This window comes from Salmo salar, chromosome 05, assembly GCF_965601325.2.
Source record: "Salmo salar chromosome 05, fSalSal1, whole genome shotgun sequence".
Lineage (NCBI taxonomy): Eukaryota > Metazoa > Chordata > Actinopteri > Salmoniformes > Salmonidae > Salmo > Salmo salar.
Genome location: NC_138295.1, coordinates 78,114,647 through 78,137,123, shown reverse-complemented (window position 1 = coordinate 78,137,123; position 22,477 = coordinate 78,114,647). Strand labels below are relative to the sequence as shown.

General features: G+C 48.8%; 2 protein-coding genes across 4 annotated transcripts; both read left to right on the top strand.

The window, feature by feature from the left end:
- The first annotated feature begins 502 nt into the window (after positions 1–502).
- LOC106605937 (26S proteasome non-ATPase regulatory subunit 4) lies at positions 503–4,418 on the top strand. Of its 2 annotated transcripts, none has more exons than XM_045718969.2 (10): positions 503–658; positions 2,040–2,180; positions 2,343–2,457; positions 2,540–2,626; positions 2,716–2,784; positions 2,876–3,091; positions 3,246–3,354; positions 3,544–3,675; positions 3,765–3,826; positions 3,944–4,418. In XM_045718969.2, exons 1-10 carry the CDS (start codon positions 633–635, stop codon positions 4,118–4,120), a joined length of 1,134 nt encoding a protein of 377 aa, XP_045574925.1. In that variant the 5' UTR covers positions 503–632; the 3' UTR covers positions 4,121–4,418. The 2 variants fall into 2 exon arrangements, with proteins under 2 accessions (XP_045574925.1, XP_045574924.1); XM_045718968.2 differs by having other exon boundaries at positions 3,762–3,826.
- Positions 4,419–4,722: 304 nt separating this feature from the next.
- Positions 4,723–22,420, top strand: LOC106575274 (zinc finger protein 687a). 2 transcript variants are annotated; one of them, XR_014392427.1, is made up of 11 exons: positions 4,723–4,938; positions 5,750–7,886; positions 8,412–8,667; positions 10,476–10,717; positions 10,863–11,047; positions 14,828–15,004; positions 18,523–18,685; positions 18,836–19,078; positions 19,228–19,583; positions 19,674–19,786; positions 19,961–19,999. XR_014392427.1 is itself a non-coding variant. In XM_045718956.2 (11 exons), exons 2-11 carry the CDS (start codon positions 5,766–5,768, stop codon positions 20,824–20,826), a joined length of 4,263 nt encoding a protein of 1,420 aa, XP_045574912.2. In that variant the 5' UTR covers positions 4,723–4,938; positions 5,750–5,765; the 3' UTR covers positions 20,827–22,420. The 2 variants fall into 2 exon arrangements, 1 of the variants encoding a protein (XP_045574912.2); XM_045718956.2 differs by lacking the exon at positions 19,228–19,583 and adding an exon at positions 20,158–22,420 and having other exon boundaries at positions 19,961–20,054.
- The last annotated feature ends 57 nt before the right edge of the window (positions 22,421–22,477 follow it).

Sequence of the window (22,477 nt, the reverse complement as noted above, 5' to 3'; positions counted from 1 at the left end):
TGGGGGAGTCATGTCCTTGACATGGCATTTTACAGTATATTGACTTTTAGTTTTTTGTTTGCAGGAGTGTCAAAGAAGGCCTTAAGCAGTGCCCCAAAAATGTAATATTAGGTGTTCTTGCGTTCACTACTTTTCCTCCCTAACCCACCCTCTTTGTAAAAAGCTCAATGTATTCCTGGTTAATGTTATTTCCAACCATGGCCCTCAAACGTTGTGCTCTTTTGAATGTTTTGACCTTTGACCCTGATAACCCTGCTCAGCTTCCCTGCTCAGTAAACCAAACCAAAATGTGGATTGCAGTCTCTCTTGGTCCATAACGTATGTCAGTGGAGGCTGCTCACAATGGCTGGAAAGGAAGGAAGGGCACAGGAGAGGGGGGTATTGGTTCCACAATGAGTTATTTACAGTAATTACTGAATTACTACATGGTTTGATGTATTTGATACCATTCCACTAATTCTGCTCCAGCCATTACCATCAGCCCGTCCTCCCCAATTAAGGCGCTACCAACCTCCTGTGGTGTACGTGTAAGTTATTGTCAACAAATATATGCGCAGGTATTTTTGGGCCGAAGTGCATTTCCCATCGACCATCAGTTCTGGTGACGTAGCCGGCAACAAAAAGATTCCAAGATGGGGCTTGAAAGTACTATGGTCTGGTAAGGGAAAGGAAAAATAAATTGTCATATGTATTATTATCTAACTAAGTAAGAGGAAGAGTTTGTTTAGTTTAATGTGAACGTGCGTCTTTTTTTTAAATCATGAAATTACCGCTAACATGAGTTATGTAAACACATCCGGCCAGCAATCCTAGCCATTTTCCTGAGTCATTTTTGGCTTGCTAATGCTAGCTTCGCTATGACATGCAACGGTTATGATTGCAATAAAACACAGAGAATTTAGAGCAGCTTAGTTACCTAGCAAGATGTTCTCCGAGAAGTTTCAAGTAAGGTCGTGATGGATTTTCCTAATGTTATCGTTAGCTTGCTAGTATTCGTTATTTGGTGAACAAGGCAGTGGTTTAAACATAAGGTTCGGTAAACGATTACCTCAGCTGCTCTGGATAAAAGCTTCCTATGTCAACATCGACAACATTCGCTAACTAGGCACCTCAATATGTCCCCTACCATCAATCTGTCTAGGGATTAGCAGTAGTATGGGAGAAGGGGGTAAAATGGAGAGTCCTGGTTGGGGAAAACGGTTGGCAGAATGTTAAACTGTTGCCAGTTAAAGGGCACACTTAGATGCACGTTGCAGAAATGGTTGCTAAAATTCTAATAGTTGTAATTTGTGACAAAAAAAGCAAGTATAGTGTAGAGCATCATTGCACCATCTAAACCACTGCGAAATATCTTTTCCATAACCACAAATATTGTATTTTCAGTTGTTTTGAAGCTGGTGTACAAAACCAAACGTAAAATACTTGCTTTCAATGAGAATTACATATAACTCGCATTTCTATGTGAATTTGGTCGGTGCGCCCAAAAACGTACAAATGGCAGCATTAACTAATTTATGCAACACTGTTCTAAATATAGATATACCAGCCACCTTGTCACTGTGCTCTAATACAGGGTTTCCCAAACTCAGGCCTGGTGCACGTTTTGTTTTTTGCCCTAGCACTACACAGCTGATTCAAATGATGAACTCATCAAGCTTTGGTGGTTTGAATCAACTGTGTAGTGTTAGGGCAAAAAATGAAATGTGCACCCAAGGAGGGGCCCCAGGACCGAGTTTGGGAAACCCTGCTCTAGTGGGCCTACATCAGGGATGGGCAACTCCAGTCCTCGGGAGCCTAGTTGGTGTCACCGTTTTCCTCCAGCTAACACACCTGACTCCAATAATCAACTAATCATGATCGTCAGTTTAGAATGCAATTCGTTTAAATCAGCTGTGTTTGCTAGGGATGGGGGGAAAAGTGTGACACGACTCTGGCTCCTGAGGACTGGAGTTGCCCCTCCCTGGCCTACATGCTACACTGTGTAACGTACGTACGTATGTATGTATGTATGTATGTACTGTGTTGTCCGTGTGCCTCAGTGTGGACAACAGTGAGTATATGAGGAATGGAGACTTCCTCCCCACCAGACTTCAGGCCCAGCAAGATGCTGTCAACATTGTGTGTCACTCCAAGACGCGCAGCAACCCCGAGAACAATGTGGGCCTCATCACCATGGCCAAGTAAGGAGCTGTGTGTGTGAGATGTGTCTTTGTGTTTGTCCTATGGTCGCAACAACATTTTTAAACATTCATCATTTAGATATTACAGGATGCCAGGATACTTGTGATTGTTTTTAGTGATTGCGTGTAAGAAATGTGTAGTAACTATTGTTCTCTGCGCAGTAACTGTGAGGTGTTGACCACGTTGACTGCAGATGCGGGGAGGATACTGTCTAAACTGCACGCTGTCCAGCCCCGTGGAAACATCAGCTTCTGCACCGGCATCAGAGTGGCACATGTATGTATACTACACAATAATACAATACCCTTCATCTTATTGTATGTCACGACACTGAACCCTGTGTCCTCTCCTCTCCCAGTTGGCTCTGAAGCACAGACAGGGGAAGAACCACAAGATGCGTATAATTGCCTTTGTGGGCAGCCCAGTGGAGGACAACGAGAAGGATGTGAGTGTTCAATCAATGCAGTGTGTGGCGTGTGTTGTTAACTGCATGCATGTCCGCTCTGACATAATTTCCTGTCACATTCTCTCTAGCTGGTGAAAATGGCAAAGCGTCTAAAGAAAGAGAAAGTCAGTGTGGACATCATTAACTTTGGCGAAGAGGTACCAAATATCTTACCTAATATTTATCTGGTCTCATTATTTCTTTATAGCCATCACTGTCTCCCTTACATAAACTCCTTTTGGTCTCCAGGAGGTGAACACAGAAAAGCTGACGGCCTTCATCAACACTCTGAATGGGAAGGAAGGAGCAGGGTCCCACCTTGTGACAGTGCCTCCAGGTCCCAGTCTGGCTGATGCCCTGCTGTCCTCTCCTATCCTTGCTGGAGAGGGAGGAGCCATGCTGGGCCTGGGGTCCAGTGACTTTGAGTTTGGAGTGGACCCCAGTGCAGACCCAGAGCTGGCACTGGTGAGAGGGGGAGGACTAGATGGATTGATCATCTTCTCTCACTCTTGTTTTTATGCTTTCTAGTTCTCTCTCTCATTGCCTCTTTTGGATGATTATTATCGTATGCTACAATCTTCCTCCTTTGAACTTTTTCTGCACTCCGTGCCTTCTCCAGGCTTTGAGGGTGTCTATGGAGGAGCAGAGACAGAGGCAGGAGGATGAGACTCGCAGGGCAGCAGTGGTGTCTGCTGCTGAGGCCGGGGTTCCCTCGCCTACTGCTGACGGTGAGACAAATACACAACTCTCCATCTACACCCTGTACACAACTATAACCCTCCACCTACAAACTAATCACTCATCTATAACTGGCAACCAACCAATGCCCATACACCATTATCTCTCTGTACTTGGATCTTCCCTGGAGGGAGACGCTGCATATGGGGGACTAAACTGTTAACCTCCCCCTGTTCCAGAGTCAGACGAAGCTCTGCTGAAGATGTCAGTCCCCCAGGCTGACACGGCCACGCCCGCTATGCCCGACTTCAGCCGCATGACGGAGGACGAGCAGATTGCCTACGCCCTACAGATGTCCATGCAGGGTGGAGGTCAGTGACATACACCTGTTATAACCAGCCATAGCCAGTTATAACATGGCACAGTCAGTCTGTAACATCTGTCCTATCCTACCCAGCAGAGTTTGGTGCAGAGTCAATGGACATGGACACAGGAGCCCCCGTAGACTCAGAGGGTGCTAAGGTACGGCCAACTCTCACACACCACTGAGATGAAAGTATACATGTGTGGCGGACATATGCACATTACACATGCTCAAAGGCTCTTGTTTTTCTAGCGTATGTTGATCTCTCTCTGCAGGATGAGGAGGACTATGATGTGATGCAGGACCCAGAGTTCCTCCAGAGCGTCCTGGAGAACCTACCGGGTGTCGACCCCAACAACGAGGCCATCCGGAATGCCATGGGCTCGCTGGCCTCACAGACAGGATCCAAACCTGACAGCAAGAAAGATAAAAACGATGAGAAGAAGAAATGAACATTTACACAGTAAACATAATAGATACCCTGGCGTTGACCTGTTGACAATGGCTCCTTTAATATAATAGTTGTGCAAACTGTAACCTCAAATGACCTCTAGGTTTTTTTGTATCGCCATACTCAAACAGTTCAACAGGGCTTTCTTTATCTTTGTTGTGTCAAGGTTAATGATGCATGTTGCCTTTAAAAAAAATAAAAAGTTTGTACTAAAGTGGGACCTTATCAACCCAAGCACATTCAGTAAGTGTACATTTGTGTGCTGATAATAATAAATACATTTACATAATTCAAGAGAACACCTCGGCTGGATGTTGTGGAATTTTGTGCCAATGTTGACATGCTGTACACATACTCCTTCCAAAAAGGGGATTGATGACTACACAACAGATGTGGTGGAATATGGACTTGACTTTTAGTATAAAAATGTCAGCTAAACATTGATTTTATTGCAAACTATCCCTGTGTAACTGTAGGTCTTTCTGAAAAGCCATGCTTTGTGAAACACATAAAATACATTGTCTAAATGTTGTCCGCTGCAACAAAAGCATGCCCTTGGCTTTGGAGGACATTGTGCCAGAAAGGTTATTTGATTGTACCACTGCCATTTTCAGGAAATGATAGCCAACACGAGCAAGAACAAGGCATTACAATATAACACGTATGTACGTCAGGAGTGTGGAAAACAGCTGGCAAATTGCATACACATCAGCTTCCAACGTTGACACGTTATGAACCTGGCAGGACCTATCTCCCCTGTCGTTTCTGGTGACGAACAACTCATGCGTCAAAAAGGAAAGTCGGGAACCGAAGAGCCAGGTAAACAAACCACATCTCCTTCGCATTTAAAACTAGATATACATTTCTGCTTGTCACATATACCCGTATAAACCACTTATTTAAAGGAATGTCCTTAAATAATTTCCACTTGTAAGGTTTAAATACCTGAAAAGCAGGCGTTAAAAGGCTTCCTTGCGTTGACGACGACGTAGAAAATTCAAGCTAGCTAAGTAATGTTAGCTACGCTAGCTTGTCGGAGCAATGCTAGAAGGGAACGTAACTAGTTAGTGTATGTGTGCCGAGGTGGTTGACAGTTCAGTGTGGTAGGTAGCTACATAGCTAAATACACATTCTGTCTGATAACGATAAAATATCCACATTTTGTGTTCTCGCAAACTCAGCGAGAATAGCTAGTACAGCTGCACTGCATGAAGCATGTGCAACATGTCTGAAAACTAGGCCTAGCTATCGGTCTTGCTAGCTGTCTTTGCTGTACTAACTTGCTAACATTAGCTCAGTAGCCAGTTCACACGAGGGCTGTTGGGGAACTTGAACTTTCAAATAAGTTTCTAACTTCCAAATAAAGTGGTTGCTTCTAACTGCTAACTCATTCAACAAGTTTGCCAGGTTTGAGGTTTATTGGGTTCTAGTAATTTACTTACATAGCTACCTGAAATATAGGCTATTCAACATTGCTATTCAACATTATGATGATGCACGTTCAAAACAGGAAGTCACATCTAGGTTTGTCATGTATTATCAAGATTCATAGTATTCGGTCCTGCCTCAGGCTTCGGTTGGGTTGGAGACAACAGTGTTTATTTCTCACCCCTGTGTGTCCGTTCTGCAGGTTTTGTAATCCAGGAATGGGGGACATGAAAACCCCAGATTTCGACGACTTGTTGGCAGCCTTCGACATTCCAGACATAGATGCCAAAGAGGCCATCCAGTCTGCGCCGGAAGAGGGTGGGGAGGGGTCAGGGAAGGTTGGGGGCAGCGTGTCGGGTGCCGGGGGTCCCTCGCCAAGACCTTCCAGCCCCACTGACTCCCCTCCCAACTCCCAAAGTGAGCCTCCAGTGGTCAGTGTGATTGTTAAGAACAGGGTGAGGCCTGACTCCTATGAAGAGACTGAGGGGTCAGATGAAGAGGATGGGGACAGCCCTGGGGGCAGTGGGACAGACCCTGAGGTGGAGACTGGGATGGGAGTCAAGGGGGGCCTGCTGAATTCACAACTGGCTCCTAGGATGCCTGGTCTGGTCTCCTCAGAACCTCTCCTCCAGAATGGGTTTGAGGGGTCAACAGTCATGCTGGAGCCCAGTGTGAGAGGCCAGGGGCTGGGCCAGGCGTTGGGCCAGGCCAACGGGGATCTCTGGTCAACCTGCTCCCCTCCCACTGCGAGTGAAGGAGGGGGCAGCATTGGAGGCGCAGGGGGGTCGGCCTGCACAACCAAACATACAGTTAATATTCTCAACAGACGGAAACCTCTCTCCTCTCATACTTCTGCTGGTCCTATAACCTCCACATCCTCCTCATCATCATCATCCTCTTCCTCACTCTCTGTCAACCCACACCTCTCTCCTCCCTCCATCCTGAGTGAGGACACTCTGTGCCCTCCCGGGCCTCTTTCCTCCCCCCTTCCCTCCAACGGAAGCCTGAGAGTGGGGGTGAGGCGCATCATGGACTCGGATGAGGATGACTCTGAACCGGATTTAGGAAGCCCGCTAGTGATCCAAGAGAGCCCAGATTCTCCCATGTGCTCCCCTCCCAAATTTCCACGCAGACACCGCCAAGTGTCCTCTTCAGAGCTGTTCAGCTCCCCAACTCCCTCCTCCCCTCCTCTCCTCTCTTGCCCTCCTCCTCTCTCCTCCAAACCCCCTCCCTCCATCTCTCAGACATCCTCCAGCTCTAAACCCCCCCCTCCAGATGAAGTACCCTCCACCCCCAGGTCTCCCTCCCCTCCTCCTGCCCAGCCCCTGGCCCGTCAGTCCTGGCTGGCTGCCGCCCTCAGTAACCCCAGACCCATCTCTAGCCCTGTGATGGAGGAAAGAAACCCGGAACATGTGATCGAGGAGAGGGACTCACCAGAGAGCCCCCCGCCTGACCAGACAGGTTCTGCTATGTCCACTGTGCCCAAGAGGAGCTCCAGCCCTGTACCAACCTCAGCATCAACTCCACAGGGGGCTAGAGAGGGAGAGGAGCCCATGGAGAGTGAGCCTAGCCTGGGGAGCAGGTCAGAGAACAGCGAGAAGATGGAGGTTGTGGATGGAAGACAAACAGGAGACACCGAGACGGCTCCGGCCAACGCTACGACAACACCAACAGCCCCCGTTCGCCCGCTGAAAGTCCGAATCAAAACGGTCAAGACCCCTACAGGCAGCATCACCAGGACAGTGACGCGAGTAGCATCCAAAGGAGCAGGGGGGACCCCCTCAAAAGGCGCAGATGGCTCCAAACCCTCCCCGGGGAGTCGTAAGGTCCTCAACCGGCCCAAGAGGGTGGCATCTCAGCTGCCTCCGCAGCAGAAGTCAAAGGGTGGCAGCCTCCTGCCTGTGTCTACACTCCAGGATGCAAGTACCGCCATGTTGATGGCTGCCAGCAAGGCCCAAAACAAGATGGCCGCCGACAGCAACAAGCCCAAAGTGTCGGCTACGGCTGTCAGCATCACCAAGTCAGCAGCCCTCCCCTCTGTCTCTTCCGCTTCTTCCTCCTCCCCCAGATTCAGTCCAGGGGGGGCCGGCGTGCGCAGCCTGGGCCAGAAGACCCTGAATGGGGGTGTGTCTGTGTCCCCCTCCCCCCTCCTAACCCCTCAGGGGGGCAGTAGACCAGCCTCTATAGTGAACAGTACAGGAGCCATTATCTCCAGGAGCCAGTCCAGTCTGGTGGAGGCCTTCAACAAGATCCTCAACAGCAAGAACCTGCTGCCCAGCTACAGACCAGACCTCTGTACACCACTACCACCGGAGTGGGACCTGCCTCTGCCTGCACAGGTAACAGACCTAGGTCTATATCAGGGGTATTCAACTCTTACCCCGTGAGGTCCAGAGCCTGCTGCTTTTCTGTTCTACATGGTAATGAATTGCACCCACCTGGTGTCCCAGGTCTAAATCGGTCCCAGATTAGATGGGAACAATGAAAAAACACAGTGGAACTGGCTTTGAGGTCCAGAGTTGAGTTTGATGGATCTATATCAGCATGGATTCAATATTGCACTAGTAGTGGTTGGAGTAAAAGCGGACGTCCAATTTCTGTTAGACCTTGTGTTCAGTATACCAATAAATCGCTCTTGTTTATGTTGTTTTTTATGATCACACACCAGATGGGTGCAGTGAAATGTGTTGTTTTACAGGGTCAGCCATAGTACTACGGCACCCCTGGAGCAAATTAGGGTTAAGTGCCTCGCTCAAGGGCACATATTAATCCCCAAAGGGGAAATTTGATTGCGCCAGCCAATACATACAACACCAATGAGTATGCAGGTATTGTATTCATGTTGTTCTTCCTTTGCGTCGCAGGGCTACCGCTGTCTGGAGTGTGGCGATGCGTTTGCCCTGGAGCGCAGCCTGGCCCGCCACTACGACCGGCGGTCCCTGAGGATCGAGGTGACCTGTAACCACTGTGCCAAGCGGCTGGCATTCTTCAACAAGTGCAGCCTGCTGCTCCACGCCAGGGAACACAAGGAGAGGGGACTGGTCATGCAGTGTTCCCACCTGGTCATGAGACCTGTCAGTGTAGAGCAGATGATAGGCCAACAGGACACCACTCCCATCGGTAAGAGAGACTGTGTGCTATTACCTTCATATCTCACCTAGGACTGTATACATACACTGCATTCGGAAAGTATTCAGACCCCTTGACTTTTTCCACATTTTTTTTTTTAGTTTACAGCCTTATTCTAAAATTGATAAAATAGTTTTTTTTCCCTCAATCTACACACAATACCCCATAATGACAAAGTAAAAACAGGTTTTTAGAAATGTTTTCAAATGTATAAAAAATACAATAATTTACTTAAGAACCTTTACTTTGCCGAAGCACCTTTGGCAGCGATTACAGCCTCGAGTCATGGGTATGACGCTACAAGCTTGGCACACCTGTATTTGGGGAGTTTCTTCCATTCTTTTCTGCAGATCCTCTCAAGCTCTGTCAGGTTGGATGGGGAGTGTCGCTGCACAGCTATTTTCAGGTCGCTCCAGAGCTGTTCAATCGGCTTCAAGTCCGGGTTCTGGCTGGGCCACTCAAGGACATTCAGAGACTTGTCCCGAAGCCACTCCTGCGTTGGCTGTGTGCTTAGGGTTGTTTTCCTGTTGGAAGGTGAACCTTCGCCCCAGTCTGAGGTCCTGAGCGCTCTGGCGCAGGTTTTCATCAAGGAGATCAATGTACTTTTCTCTGTTCATCTTTCCCTCGATCCTGACTAAGCTCCCAGTCCTTTCCGCTGGAAAACATCCCCACAGCATGAGGCTGCCACCACCGTGCTTCACCATAGGGATGGTGCCAGGTTTCCGTCAGACGTGACACTTGGCATTCATGGTCTGAAAGTCCTTTAGGTGCCTTTTGGCAAACTCCAAGTGGCTGTCATGTGCCTTTTACTGAGGAGAGGCTTCCATCTGGCCACTCTACAATAAAGGCCTGATTGGTGGATTGCTGCAGAGATGGTTGTCCTTCTGGCAGGTTCTTCCATCTCCACAGAGGAACTCTGGAGCTCTGTCAGAGTGACCATCTGGTTCTCCGTCACTTCCCTAACCAAGACCCTTCTCCCCCGATTGCTCAGTTTGGCTGGGCGGCCAGCTCTAGGAAGAGTCTTGGTGGTTCCAAACGTCTTCCATTTAAGAATGATGGAGGCCACTGTTCATTTTTTGGTACCCTTCCCCAGATCTGTGCCTCGACACAATCCTCTCTCTGAGCTTTACGGACAATTCCTTCAATCTCATGGCTTGGTTTTTGCTCTGACATGCACTGTCAACTGTGGGACCTTATATAGACAGGTGTGTGCCTTTCCAAATCATGTCCAATCAATTGAATTTACCACAGGTGTACTCCAATCAAGTTGTAGAAACATCTCAAGAATGATCAGTGGAAACAGGATGCACCTGAGCTCAATTTGGAGTCTCATAGCAAAGGGTCTGAATACTTAAGTAAATAAGGTGTTTTTGTTTTTTTATACATTTGCAATTATTTCTATAAACCTTTTTTCACCTCGTCATTATGGGATATTGTGTGTAGATTGATGAGGGGGAAAAATTATGTAATCAATTTTAGAATAAGGCTGTAACATAACAAAATGTGAAAAAGGTCAAGGGATCTGAATACTTTCCGAATGCACTGTAAAGCATCTCAGAGTAGCAGTGCTGATCTAGGATCAGATTTGACTTTGAGATCATAATGAATATTATATAAACGGGGGGACCTGATCGTAGATCAGCACTCCTACTCTGAGACGCTTTATGAATACTAGTGCAGCGCTGTTTATCAGTACCTATCTACCCCACCTTTCTCTTTACCTCTCACTCTTTTTTCCTCTTTACCTTTCACTCCCCTTCCCCTATCTATCTCCCTGTCTCTCTCTATGCCTCCTTCAGGCATGCTCTCTCCCTCCCTCTCCACCTCCTCTGTCCCAGCGTCCTCTGCTCCGGCTGTGACTTCAGCAGTGACCCCGGCAACCCTGAGCCCCGCACCCCAGCTGCAGCAGCCAATCATCTGTAAGAAGGCGACAGAGCCGGTGCTGTACACCAATAACAAGTGTCCTGAGTGTAAGGTGCAGTTCTGCAGCAAGGCTGAGGTGGCTGCCCACTTCCAAGAGGTCAAACCAGCCCTTAACACTGTGAGTAGAGCAGTGTGTGTGTTCAAAAATCCACAGAACTTTTTCAGTCTAGACACTGTATGTAATAGCTTGTTTTATGGCTTTAGGAGTACCTGCCTTACTGACCTGTGCACCCTCCTTTCCCCATTTGTCTCTCTCTCTCCAGTCCTGTACGGAGTGTTCTCCTCCCATGCTCCTTCCTAACGGCTGCAGTGCCTCTGCTCACGCTCGCATCCACAACCCCCGCCCCCCCTACGTCTGCCCAGAGTGTGGGGGTGTGGCCAAGCAGCCAGCCTTCAAATCCCATTTGGAGGAGGCCTGTCTCCATTTCACACGACGCATCGGATACAGGTGACCTTTCACCCCTCACTCCCTCTGTAGTTGAAACAAACCTAGTTACTCCCGTAGACACTGATCTAGGATCAGATTGCCTTACCACCAAATAGGGCTGTAGCGGTCATGAAATTTTGCTAAAGTCTGCCGGTCTCAAGGAAATTGACCGTTAATTAACGTAAACGTGTGCACCTTTGGAACGTCAACATATAAAAAAGTATAATAAATCTATGTAATGTACACCATCACAATAAATTGATTATTTATTTTATTCAGGTCTAAAGAAACATTTTGATATGAAGAAAATGTATTTCAGAAGATTAACATTTGAGTTGGGCTACTGTATGCCTATGTTATCTGGCTATGCTCCATGCCATAGGCTGTAGGCTTGTTCATTTAGCTGACAATATATGCTTTTTATTTTATATGATTTTATAGTAAGAACAGTATAATTGAACTTAGCTGGGGGAAAACAATCCCATTACAGAGTGTGTTCGCATATGAAGTAGCTATGTTGAGCATAAAAGTGATCATTTGAAACAGGTCCTATATTCTAGATTTTGAGTTATTTAAGAACTTTAGTTGTGAATGATACAGAAATGTCTTAGAAATCAAAACATATGGGCTGCATGGTGCGACTACAGGCTATTGATGATTTGAGAAAAGTAGCAGAAAAAGCTTGCGCTCTGTTCCTTGCCTCAGGCTGCACAGCTGTGCTCTCATCAAGTCATCATATTTTCACCCATCAGACTACTCTTAATTTAATATTTTCTTTACTAATGTGTAAAATGTATTTCGATTTAGAATGGCTCATTATCACTGGGGCAGGGGAAAAAGACATGTCATCTGTATGCACTCCAATAGTGAATGGAGGCCGTGCGCTTCCCCGCTGGTCTTCCCTGTGGCTCAGTTGGTAGAGCATGGTGTTTGCAACGCCAGCATGGTGTGTGCAACGCCAGGGTTGTGGGTTCGATTCCCACGGGGGGCCAGTCCAACAACAAAAAAATGCATGAAATGAAATGTATGCATTCACTACTGTAAGTCGCTCTGGATAAGAGCGTCTGCTAAAGTGACAAAAAAAATAAAAAAATAAATAAATGTAAATGGTCCGTTTTGTAGGCTACTTGGGTTAGCGGAGCATGTGCTTAAAATGAGCAGCTGAGAAATAAATATAACAACAATTATTTCACTCCACACACCAACCATTGTTTGAGGAGCATGCTCTGGCTGCCCTACAGCCCGTGCTCTGGCTGCCCTACAGCCCGTGCTCTGGCTGCCCTACAGCCCGTGCTCTGGCTGCCCTACAGCCCGTTCTCTGGCTGCCCTACAGGCCGTGCTCTGGCTGCCCTACAGGCCGTGCTCAGGCTGCCCTACAGGCCGTGCTCTGGCTGCCCTACAGGCCGTGCTCTGGCGGCCCCACAGGCCGTGCTCTGGCGGCCCTACAGGCCGTGCTCTGGCGGCCCTACAGGCCGTGCTCTGGCGGCCCTACAGGCCGTGCTCTGGCGGCCCTACAGGCCGTGCTCTGGCGGCCCTACAGGCCGTGCTCTGGCGGCCCTACAGGTGCTATTCCGTCCAAACTCTGTATGCCATGGGTTCTCCAACCCCGTTCCTGTAGCTACCCAGTGCTCCATTTGAGAAACCAAGTGAAATCTGTTTGAGAACATCGATAGTGACATGTTTTCGCAATGAAACATATTTCACTAAACTGTTGACAGCCCGTCTGCGCGCTGGAGAGAGGGGAGGCGATGGAAACGCATGGTGGTGAGATATTCTGTATAGTTAAAGGTAATGTGTCACCCAATTAATTCTGAAAATGTAAAAAATGCCCTATTACTAGGCTATTCAAAATCAAATTCACCATCATTGTAGGCTAACTATAAGCTGCCCTGCATGATAAATGAAGCAACAGCATGGCCTAGGCCTATACGTTCTCTTCCAGACTCATGGATAGAAATGTTGGAGCGTAGCATAAGGTAACCAGTCCATCCAGTATGCATAATAATACAGCCCACACTCAAAGGCCATTACTAGAATTGGTTTAATTTTGGAGTATAGGCTAGATCAATTATGTACCAAAGAAATCTTAAATCAGTTTTGTTTTATGTTTTTCTACCGTGCATAATATGCTTTATGCTATGTATTGTATAACAGGCTTGGGGTCATATAATAGAAGCCTATGAATAAGCTCTAATAGGTGTTTTGAATGAATCATCACCTTAGAAAGCGTCCATTTCGTTGTGTTAGGCTTTGAAACAACATCCACAATGACCATATTTTGCACTGGTCCAAGTTGAACTGCTGTTGAACGTCTTTCTTCAAATTGATTATCACAGTGAGTTTTAAAAGTACAATAGTCCTACTGTTTTGATGATTAGTGTTTGATTATATTTTCCATTGATGTCAGAGTGGTTAGAGGGACAATAGAACCCTGAGTACCAGGCCATTAGGACCTGATGAAGGGACAGTAGAGCCCTGAGTACCAGGCCATTAGGACCTGATGGAGGGACAGTAGAGCCCTGAGTACCAGGCTATTAGGACCTGATGGAGGGACAATAGAGCCCTGAGTACTAGGCCATTAGGGCCTGATGGAGGGACAATAGAGCCCTGGGTACCAGGCTATTAGGACCCGGTGGAGGGACAATCAAGCCCTCGGTACCAAGCCATTAGGACCCGATGGAGGGAGAATAGAGCCCGGAGTACCAGGCCATTAGGACCCGATGGAGGGACAGTAGAGCCCGGGGTACCAGGCCATTAGGACCTGATGGAGGGACAGTAGAGCCCGGGGTACCAGGCCATTAGGACCTGATGGAGGGACAGTAGAGCCCGGGGTACCAGGCCATTAGGACCTGATGGAGGGACAGTAGAGCCCGGGGTACCAGGCCATTAGGACCTGATGGAGGGACAGTAGAGCCCTGAGTACCAGGCCATTAGGACCTGATGGAGGGACAGTAGAGCCCTGAGTACCAGGCCATTAGGACCTGATGGAGGGACAGTAGAGCCCTGAGTACCAGGCCATTAGGACCTGATGGAGGGACAGTAGAGCCCTGAGTACCAGGCCATTAGGACCTGATGGAGGGACAGTAGAGCCCTGAGTACCAGGCCATTAGGACCTGATGGAGGGACAGTAGAGCCCTGAGTACCAGGCCATTAGGACCTGATGGAGGGACAGTAGAGCCCTGGGTACCAGGCTATTAGGACCCGGTGGAGGGACAATCAAGCCCTCGGTACCAAGCCATTAGGACCCGATGGAGGGAGAATAGAGCCCTGGGTACCAGGCTATTAGGACCCGGTGGAGGGACAATCAAGCCCTCGGTACCAAGCCATTAGGACCCGATGGCGGGACAGTAGAGCCCGGAGTACCAGGCCATTAGGACCCGATGGCGGGACAGTAGAGCCCTGAGTACCAGGCCATTAGGACCTGATGGAGGGACAGTAGAGCCCGGAGTACCAGGCCATTAGGACCTGATGGAGGGACAGTAGAGCCCTGAGTACCAGGCCATTAGGACCCGATGGAGGGACAGTAGAGCCCTGAGTACCAGGCCATTAGGACCTGGTGGTAGTTAGCAACTTGAGTACTACTAACACATGTCCAGAGTGCATAAGAGATTACCATGACTCAACAATTACGTGGAATTTTACTCTGGTCATGACTCGTGACTGCCAGTGTGTCAGTAGTATGGTCACCGCAACAGCCATACCTCCAACCCATGCTTTAACCATTAGGAGGATGAAGAAATATCTGACCCTGAATCAGTGTTTAGGGACAACATCTACAATGATATTTCTCTCTGTCTGCAGGTGTTCTAGTTGTCAGGTGGTGTTTGGAGGGTTAAACTCGGTCAAGTCCCATATCCAGACGGCCCACTGTGAGGTGTTCCATAAGTGTCCCAGCTGCCCGATGGCCTTCAAGTCCTCCCCCAGCGCCCAGAGCCACATCAACACCCAGCACCCCACACTCACTGGAGGACAGGCCAAGTATGTACACACACACTGGTTGTGTTCTCAGATATTTTTTTATATATATATATATTTTTTTTCTTCACCTTTTATTTAACCAGGTAGGTTCTCATTTACAACTGTGACCTGGCCAAGATAAAGCAAAGCAGTGCGACACAAACAACAACACAGAGTTACACATGGAATGAACAAACATACAGTCAATAACACAATAGAAAAAGTCTATATACAGTGTGTGCAAATGGCGTGAGGAGGTAAGGCAATAAATAGGCCATAGTAGCGAAGTAATTACAATTTAGCAAATTAACACTGGAGTGATAGATGTGCAGATGATGTGGAACTAGAAATACTGGTGTGCAAAAAAAAAAGAATATGGGGATGAGGTAGGTTGTTGGATGGACTATTTACAGATGGGCTGTGTACAGCTGCAGCGATCGGTATGCTGCTCAGATAACTGATGCTTAAAGTTAGTGAGGGAGATATAAGTCTCCAACTTCAGCAATTTTTGCAATTCGTTCCAGTCATTGGCAGCAGAGAACTGGAAGAAAAGGCGGCAAACGGAGGTGTTGGCTTTGGGGACGACCAGTGAGATATACCTGCTGGAGCGCGTGCTACGGGTGGGTGTTGTTATGGTGACCAGTGAGATATACCTGCTGGAGCACGTGCTGTGGGTGGGTGTTGTTATGGTGACCAGTGAGATATACCTGCTGGAGCGCGTGCTGCGGGTGGGTGGTGTTATGGTGACCAGTGAGATATACCTGCTGGAGCACGTGCTGTGGGTGGGTGTTGTTATGGTGACCAGTGAGATATACCTGCTGGAGCGCGTGCTGCGGGTGGGTGTTGTTATGGTGACCAGTGAGATATACCTGCTGGAGCGCGTGCTGTGGGTGGGTGTTGTTATGGTGACCAGTGAGATATACCTGCTGGAGCGCATGCTGTGGGTGGGTGTTGTTATGGTGACCAGTGAGATATACCTGCTGGAGCGCGTGCTGCTGGTGGGTGTTGTTATGGTGACCAGTGAGATATACCTGCTGGAGCGCGTGCTGCGGGTGGGTGTTGTTATGGTGACCAGTGAGATATACCTGCTGGAGCGCGTGCTGCGGGTGGGTGGTGTTATGGTGACCAGTGAGATATACCTGCTGGAGCGCGTGCTGCGGGTGGGTGTTGTTATGGTGACCAGTGAGATATACCTGCTGGAGCGCGTGCTGCGGGTGGGTGGTGTTATGGTGACCAGTGAGATATACCTGCTGGAGCGCGTGATACGGGTGGGTGGTGTTATGGTGACCAGTGAGATATACCTGCTGGAGCGCGTGATACGGGTGGGTGGTGTTATGGTGACCAGTGAGATATACCTGCTGGAGCGCGTGATACGGGTGGGTGTTGTTATGGTGACCAGTGAGATATACCTGCTGGAGCGCGTGCTGCGGGTGGGTGGTGTTATGGTGACCAGTGAGATATACCCGCTGGAGCGCGTGATACGGGTGGGTGTTGTTATGGTGACCAGTGAGATATACTTGCTGGAGCACGTGATACGGGTGGGTGTTGTTATGGTGACCAGTGAGATATACCTGCTGGAGCGCGTGCTGCGGGTGGGTGTTGTTATGGTGACCAGTGAGATATACCTGCTGGAGCGCGTGCTACGGGTGGGTGGTGTTATGGTGACCAGTGAGATATACCTGCTGGAGCGCGTGCTGCGGGTGGGTGTTGTTATGGTGACCAGTGAGATATACCTGCTGGAGCGCGTGCTGCGGGTGGGTGTTGTTATGGTGACCAGTGAGATATACCTGCTGGAGCGCGTGCTGCGGGTGGGTGTTGCTATGGTGACCAGTGATATATACCTGCTGGAGCGCGTGCTGCGGGTGGGTGTTGTTATGGTGACCAGTGAGATATACCTGCTGGAGCGCGTGCTGCGGGTGGGTGGTGTTATGGTGACCAGTGAGATATACCTGCTGGAGCGCGTGCTGCGGGTGGGTGGTGTTATGGTGACCAGTGAGATATACCTGCTGGAGCGCGTGCTGCGGGTGGGTGTTGTTATGGTGACCAGTGAGATATACCTGCTGGAGCGCGTGCTACGGGTGGGTGGTGTTATGGTGACCAGTGAGATATACCTGCTGGAGCGCGTGCTGCGGGTGGGTGGTGTTATGGTGACCAGTGAGATATACCTGCTGGAGCGCGTGCTGCGGGTGGGTGGTGTTATGGTGACCAGTGAGATATACCTGCTGGAGCGCGTGCTACGGGTGGGTGGTGTTATGGTGACCAGTGAGATATACCTGCTGGAGCGCGTGCTGCGGGTGGGTGTTGTTATGGTGACCAGTGAGATATACCTGCTGGAGCGCGTGCTGCGGGTGGGTGGTGTTATGGTGACCAGTGAGATATACCTGCTGGAGCGCGTGCTGCGGGTGGGTGTTGTTATGGTGACCAGTGAGATATACCTGCTGGAGCGCGTGCTGCGGGTGGGTGGTGTTATGGTGACCAGTGAGATATACCTGCTGGAGCGCGTGCTGCGGGTGGGTGGTGTTATGGTGACCAGTGAGATATACCTGCTGGAGCGCGTGCTGCGGGTGGGTGGTGTTATGGTGACCAGTGTGATATACCTGCTGGAGCGCGTGCTGCGGGTGGGTGGTGTTATGGTGACCAGTGAGATATACCTGCTGGAGCGCGTGCTGCGGGTGGGTGGTGTTATGGTGACCAGTGAGATATACCTGCTGGAGCGCGTGCTACGGGTGGGTGGTGTTATGGTGACCAGTGAGATATACCTGCTGGAGCGCGTGCTGCGGGTGGGTGGTGTTATGGTGACCAGTGATATATACCTGCTGGAGCGCGTGCTGTGGGTGGGTGTTATGGTGACCAGTGAGATATACCTGCTGGAGCGCGTGCTGCGTGTGGGTGTTGTTATGGTGACCAGTGAGATATACCTGCTGGAGCGCGTGCTGCGGGTGGGTGGTGTTATGGTGACCAGTGAGCTGAGATAAGGCGGAGCTTTACCTAGCAAAGACTTATAGATGACCTGGAGCCAGTGGGTCTGGCGACTAATATGTAGCGAGAGCCAACCGACGAGAGCATACAGGTTGCAGTGGTGGGTGGTATATGGGGCTTTGGTGACAAAACGGATGGCACTGTGATAGACTGCATCCAGTTTGCTGAGTAGAGTGTTGGAGGCTATTTTGTAAATGACATCGCTGAAGTCGAGGATCGGTAGGATAGTCAGTTTTACGAGAGTATGTTTGGCAGAGTGAGTGAAGGAGGCTTTGTTGCAAAATAGGATGCCGATTCTAGATTTAATTTTGGATTGGAGATGTTTAGTATGAGTCTGGAAGGAGAGTTGACAGTCTAGCCAGACACCTAGGTATTTGTAGTTGTCCACATATTCTAAGTCGGAACCGTCCAGAGTAGTGATGCTAGTCGGGCGGACGGGTGCGGGCAGCGATCGGTTGAAGAACATGCATTTAGTTTTACTAGCGTTTAAGAGCAGTTGGAGGCCACAGAAGGAGTGTTGTATGGCATTGAAGCTTATACCCTTCACTCCTTCCTTACAGGATGATCTACAAGTGTGTGATGTGTGACACGGTATTTACCCAGAAGCCACTGCTGTACGTCCACTTTGACACCCACCTAGTCAAGCAGAAGGTGCACGTGTTCAAGTGTCCTGAATGCCCCAAACTCTATGCGCAGAGAAGTTCCATGCTGGAGCACATCAAGGTACATCTATGGGTTCTCCTCTCACACAGTCCTTCTCCAGACTGGGTTTGGGTCAGTCAGTTCTGTTGATATGATATGTAGCTTAACTTTCCTCCATCTCCCTATCTGCTGTGTTCCTTTCTCTATTCTCCTCCCCCTTCCCTCGCTCAGACTACTCACAGAGGCCCCGCAGTCAAACAGGAAGTTCCCGTTGCCATGGCGCCCTCCCCTGCCCCTCCCCCTCGGGTGCGGAGCTCGGTGAAGACGGAGAGCTCTGACGGAGAGGAGTGGGGAAGGGAGGAAGAGGAGGAAGAGAGCAGTAAGACAAGCCCAGGGTGGAGCTGTTCTCCCTGCCACGCCCGCTACGCTGACAGAGAGGACTACATTACCCATATGGCCGAGCAGCATGGCAAGGTCAGGAACACAGACTGCACATAGACTACACATAAAGACAGTTAAATGTTTCATGCAGTAGTGATATACTGTTTGATGTGCAGTACAGTAGATTGATTCTGAATCGGTTCTAACTGATCAGTGATCCATTGTATCTTCTGACCCTCTAGGTCAGGCCTACTCTACTGCCAGCCCACGGGCCCAGTCCCGCCCAAAATTAACCCCTATCTGGCCCTTAAACGAATCACCTAATCACCACAGGCCCAATCCTCACTTGAGAAAAGTTATGCTTAATACGTCACTTACGTTCTTCCATCAAAATACGATCAGAGTTTATTTATGCTCACCTTTGAGCTCCCCAGGTGTTTCTCAAGTTGGGATTGGGCCCGATCATATAGGTTATAAAGTCATATCATGTATATCTAAAGTTCTGGAGCACAGTCACCTCTCACATGAAGTGGAGGGATCCAGGAAAGTTTGCCCTCTTTTTTTTCTTTGAAGAACAGATTTTCAGCCGTTTTTCTCAGTAAGCATCATTGTCTTTAGTAGCCTTTCTGTTTTTAAACTAGGGGAGCTGAGGGGACTGTTCACTGTAAGGTGCCTGTGTTTTGTGTAGATCCTGAAGAAGTTCCCGTGTAGTCTGTGTGAGAACTCCTTCTCCTCCACGTCCAGCCTCAGACGCCACATCAGAGTCAAACACAAGGGCATCAAACGAGCCTTTCACTGCCGGTGAGTATGCACACTACACCCTAACCCCTACATACCCTACCCCCACGTCAGAGTCTAAATGAGTCATCTACTGCTACTAAGTATGCACACTACACGCTAACCCCTATACTACCCTACAACAGCTGTATCTCACCTTAACCCCTACACTAAACCCTAACTTGTGTGTGTGTGTAGGTTGTGTAGTGAGGGTAAGAGGACGTTCAGCAGTAGACTGGTGTTGGAGAGACATGTCCAGCTGAGACACGGCATGTCAGCTGTGGACACAAAGGTAGAGTTCCACTTTCTCTCACAACTACCGACTGCAGCCTTAATATAGGAAGACCGGTTATTAATGCTAAATGTCATTAACTCTAATTTTCTCTGTCTGTCAGCGAGGGAGGGGTGCAGAGGGGGCCGACAGTTCCTCGGAGCAGGACGGAGGCTCCAACCCTCCGTTCACTGTTTCAGCTGAGGAAGACGGAGGAGGAGGTTCGAAGACTGAGGAGGAAGAGGACGATGTGTCCGAGGGCATCGTCCCTGCTAAGAGACCTCGCGTCACCTCCTCGGCCCCCCCTCCTCAGCCAGAGTCTGGGTTCCACTGTGCTCCGTGTGGCTTCACCACCGAGGACCGCGCCGTCTTCCTGGACCACATCCCCCAGCACCGCTCCGAGGCCCTGGGGGGAGGAGTCAGCCTGCAGTGTCTACAGTGTGGAGCCTGCTTTGCCTCCGCCCCCTCCCTCTCCCGCCACCGCTTCATCAGCCACAGGGTTCGAGACACGCCCCCTGACAACCACAGCCGTCATGGCCATAACGACCGCTCCCTGACATCATCGCCCGGCAACGGCGGTAACCATGGTGACGGGAGTCCCAGAGGGGGTTCCCTGCCAGGGTCTCCCTCTTCCTCGTCTCACCCCCCCACACCGCTGGGGGAGGACGGGGAGGGCAGGGTGGGGTGTAAGGTGTGTGGGAAACGCTTTGAGAAGGTTTCGGATCTGAACACACACTTCAGGACTCACGGCATGGCCTTCATCACCGCACGCAAGACAGACAAACCTGTCTGAGAGAAAAAAGAGAGAGGGAGGGGAAGGTAGAGAAGGAGGAGGAGATCATATTTTGGAGGGAAGGAGGGTGATAGAGTACTATAAACTGCAGATATTTTAGTAAGAGAGAGGAGGTATGGGAAGGAAAGCTCTTCACTGTAAACTGTTCTTCAGCAGTGTGTTCCTGTCATCACTTATCCGACACACAAGCACGTTGTGATAAGTTGTTTTCATTCAATTTTTTTCTTATTTAATTTTCTGGCACATTTGTCATATGGCAGCCATAACCTGTGTGTGTTTGTCTGACTGATTCTGAACGCAGTACCTCAGGTGCTGTACCTGTCTAAGCTGAGGTAGTATTAACATCTTCTCACTGAGTTGTAAACAGTGGAGGCTGCTGAGGGGAGGACGGCTCATAATAATGGCTGGAACGGAGCCAATGGAAAGGCATCAAACACCTGGTTTCCATGTGTTTGTAGTTGATACCATTCCACTGATTCCACTCCAGCCATTACCATGAGCCCATCCTCCCCAATTAAGGTGCCACCAACCTCCTTTGGTTGTAAATGAGTTATGAAACGCATTATTACAGGTTATATTACCAAATAACATTTCCATTCAGAAGTGTACTTTTTAAAATGGAGACAGTTAACCACCAGTCAGTCTACAGCTGAGTTCTATTAGGGTTCTGTTGTCCGTCAACAGGCAATGTGACTGGTGTTGGAAGAGACTAGTCAACATGGGGGTGTGATTTGCTTATTGATTTGAATGTTTCAGTTTCCTATGGTTCATCCAAGCACAGAATCTCACAGTGGATTGGTGACAGCCACAACTGGCCTTTCTCTGTATAGAGCCAGTCTGTTCTCATTCTCACTATTGCATTGATTTTCTTATAGTTTTGTTCATAGGCTTTGATTTAAGGGTTTGTGTATGTGTGGGTATTTGTTTTTCATTGTAAGCTCTGGATTGGCTTGGTCTCTTGAATGTTCTCCATTCTCATCCCGGTCCGTCTAACCATATATTATGATCAGGGATGAGATTGGCTCCACAGAGATGTCCGGCAGACTATTCCTGTTGATCCTTGTAACATCAGGAATTCCAGATGAATCAGGAAACATCCCATCTCAAGATGACCCTCTATAACCTGGAGGGGTTGGAACCTTCCATTACTAAAGTGGTTGTACTTGACCACAACTGAACCATAACCATGTAAATATGAGTACTAGACAGCTATCCTCTCTTTCTCTGAGAGGACGGGAGCGAGGGAGGGAGATATGGATGGAGTGATAGTGAAACTCCTGGTGTAGGAGGAGAGGTGTGAGGGGTTGAGGACAGTGATTGTATGTTAAAGAAAAGCATGTAAGGCGTGTTGAACTACAGTAAAAAAAAAAAAGATACTTTTTTTAACTTAAAGATTAGTCACCCAATCAGCCGTGTTAACTGTTATCTCTTCTACTCTTTTGATAAAGGTATTGTGTGCGTGTCTCCAGCTAGAGTTTCTTCAGTCTTCAGAGATTACAATGTTAACACACAGCCCTCTTTCTCCCTGTAACCCAATTCTATGTTTTCTTTCTTGTGTAGAGCATTTCTAATAAAATACCCAGAGATAAAGTGATTATTATATTCTGAGTCTCATTTGAGCTTCTGTCAGTCGTAACAATCCATAGAGTAA

Excerpts from the sequence above, each read along its gene's own strand:
- LOC106605937 (XM_045718968.2), top strand. The coding sequence starts at position 633 with ATGGGGCTTGAAAGTACTATGGTCTG. Across the intron at positions 2,458-2,539 it reads CCGGCATCAGAGTGGCACAT|TTGGCTCTGAAGCACAGACA; the intron begins GTATGTATACTA and ends CTCCTCTCCCAG. Across the intron at positions 2,785-2,875 it reads TCATTAACTTTGGCGAAGAG|GAGGTGAACACAGAAAAGCT; the intron begins GTACCAAATATC and ends TTTGGTCTCCAG.
- LOC106575274 (XM_045718956.2), top strand. The coding sequence starts at position 5,766 with ATGGGGGACATGAAAACCCCAGATTTCGACGACTTGTTGGCAGCCTTC. Across the intron at positions 10,718-10,862 it reads TCAAACCAGCCCTTAACACT|TCCTGTACGGAGTGTTCTCC; the intron begins GTGAGTAGAGCA and ends CTCTCTCTCCAG. Across the intron at positions 18,686-18,835 it reads CCATGCTGGAGCACATCAAG|ACTACTCACAGAGGCCCCGC; the intron begins GTACATCTATGG and ends TCCCTCGCTCAG.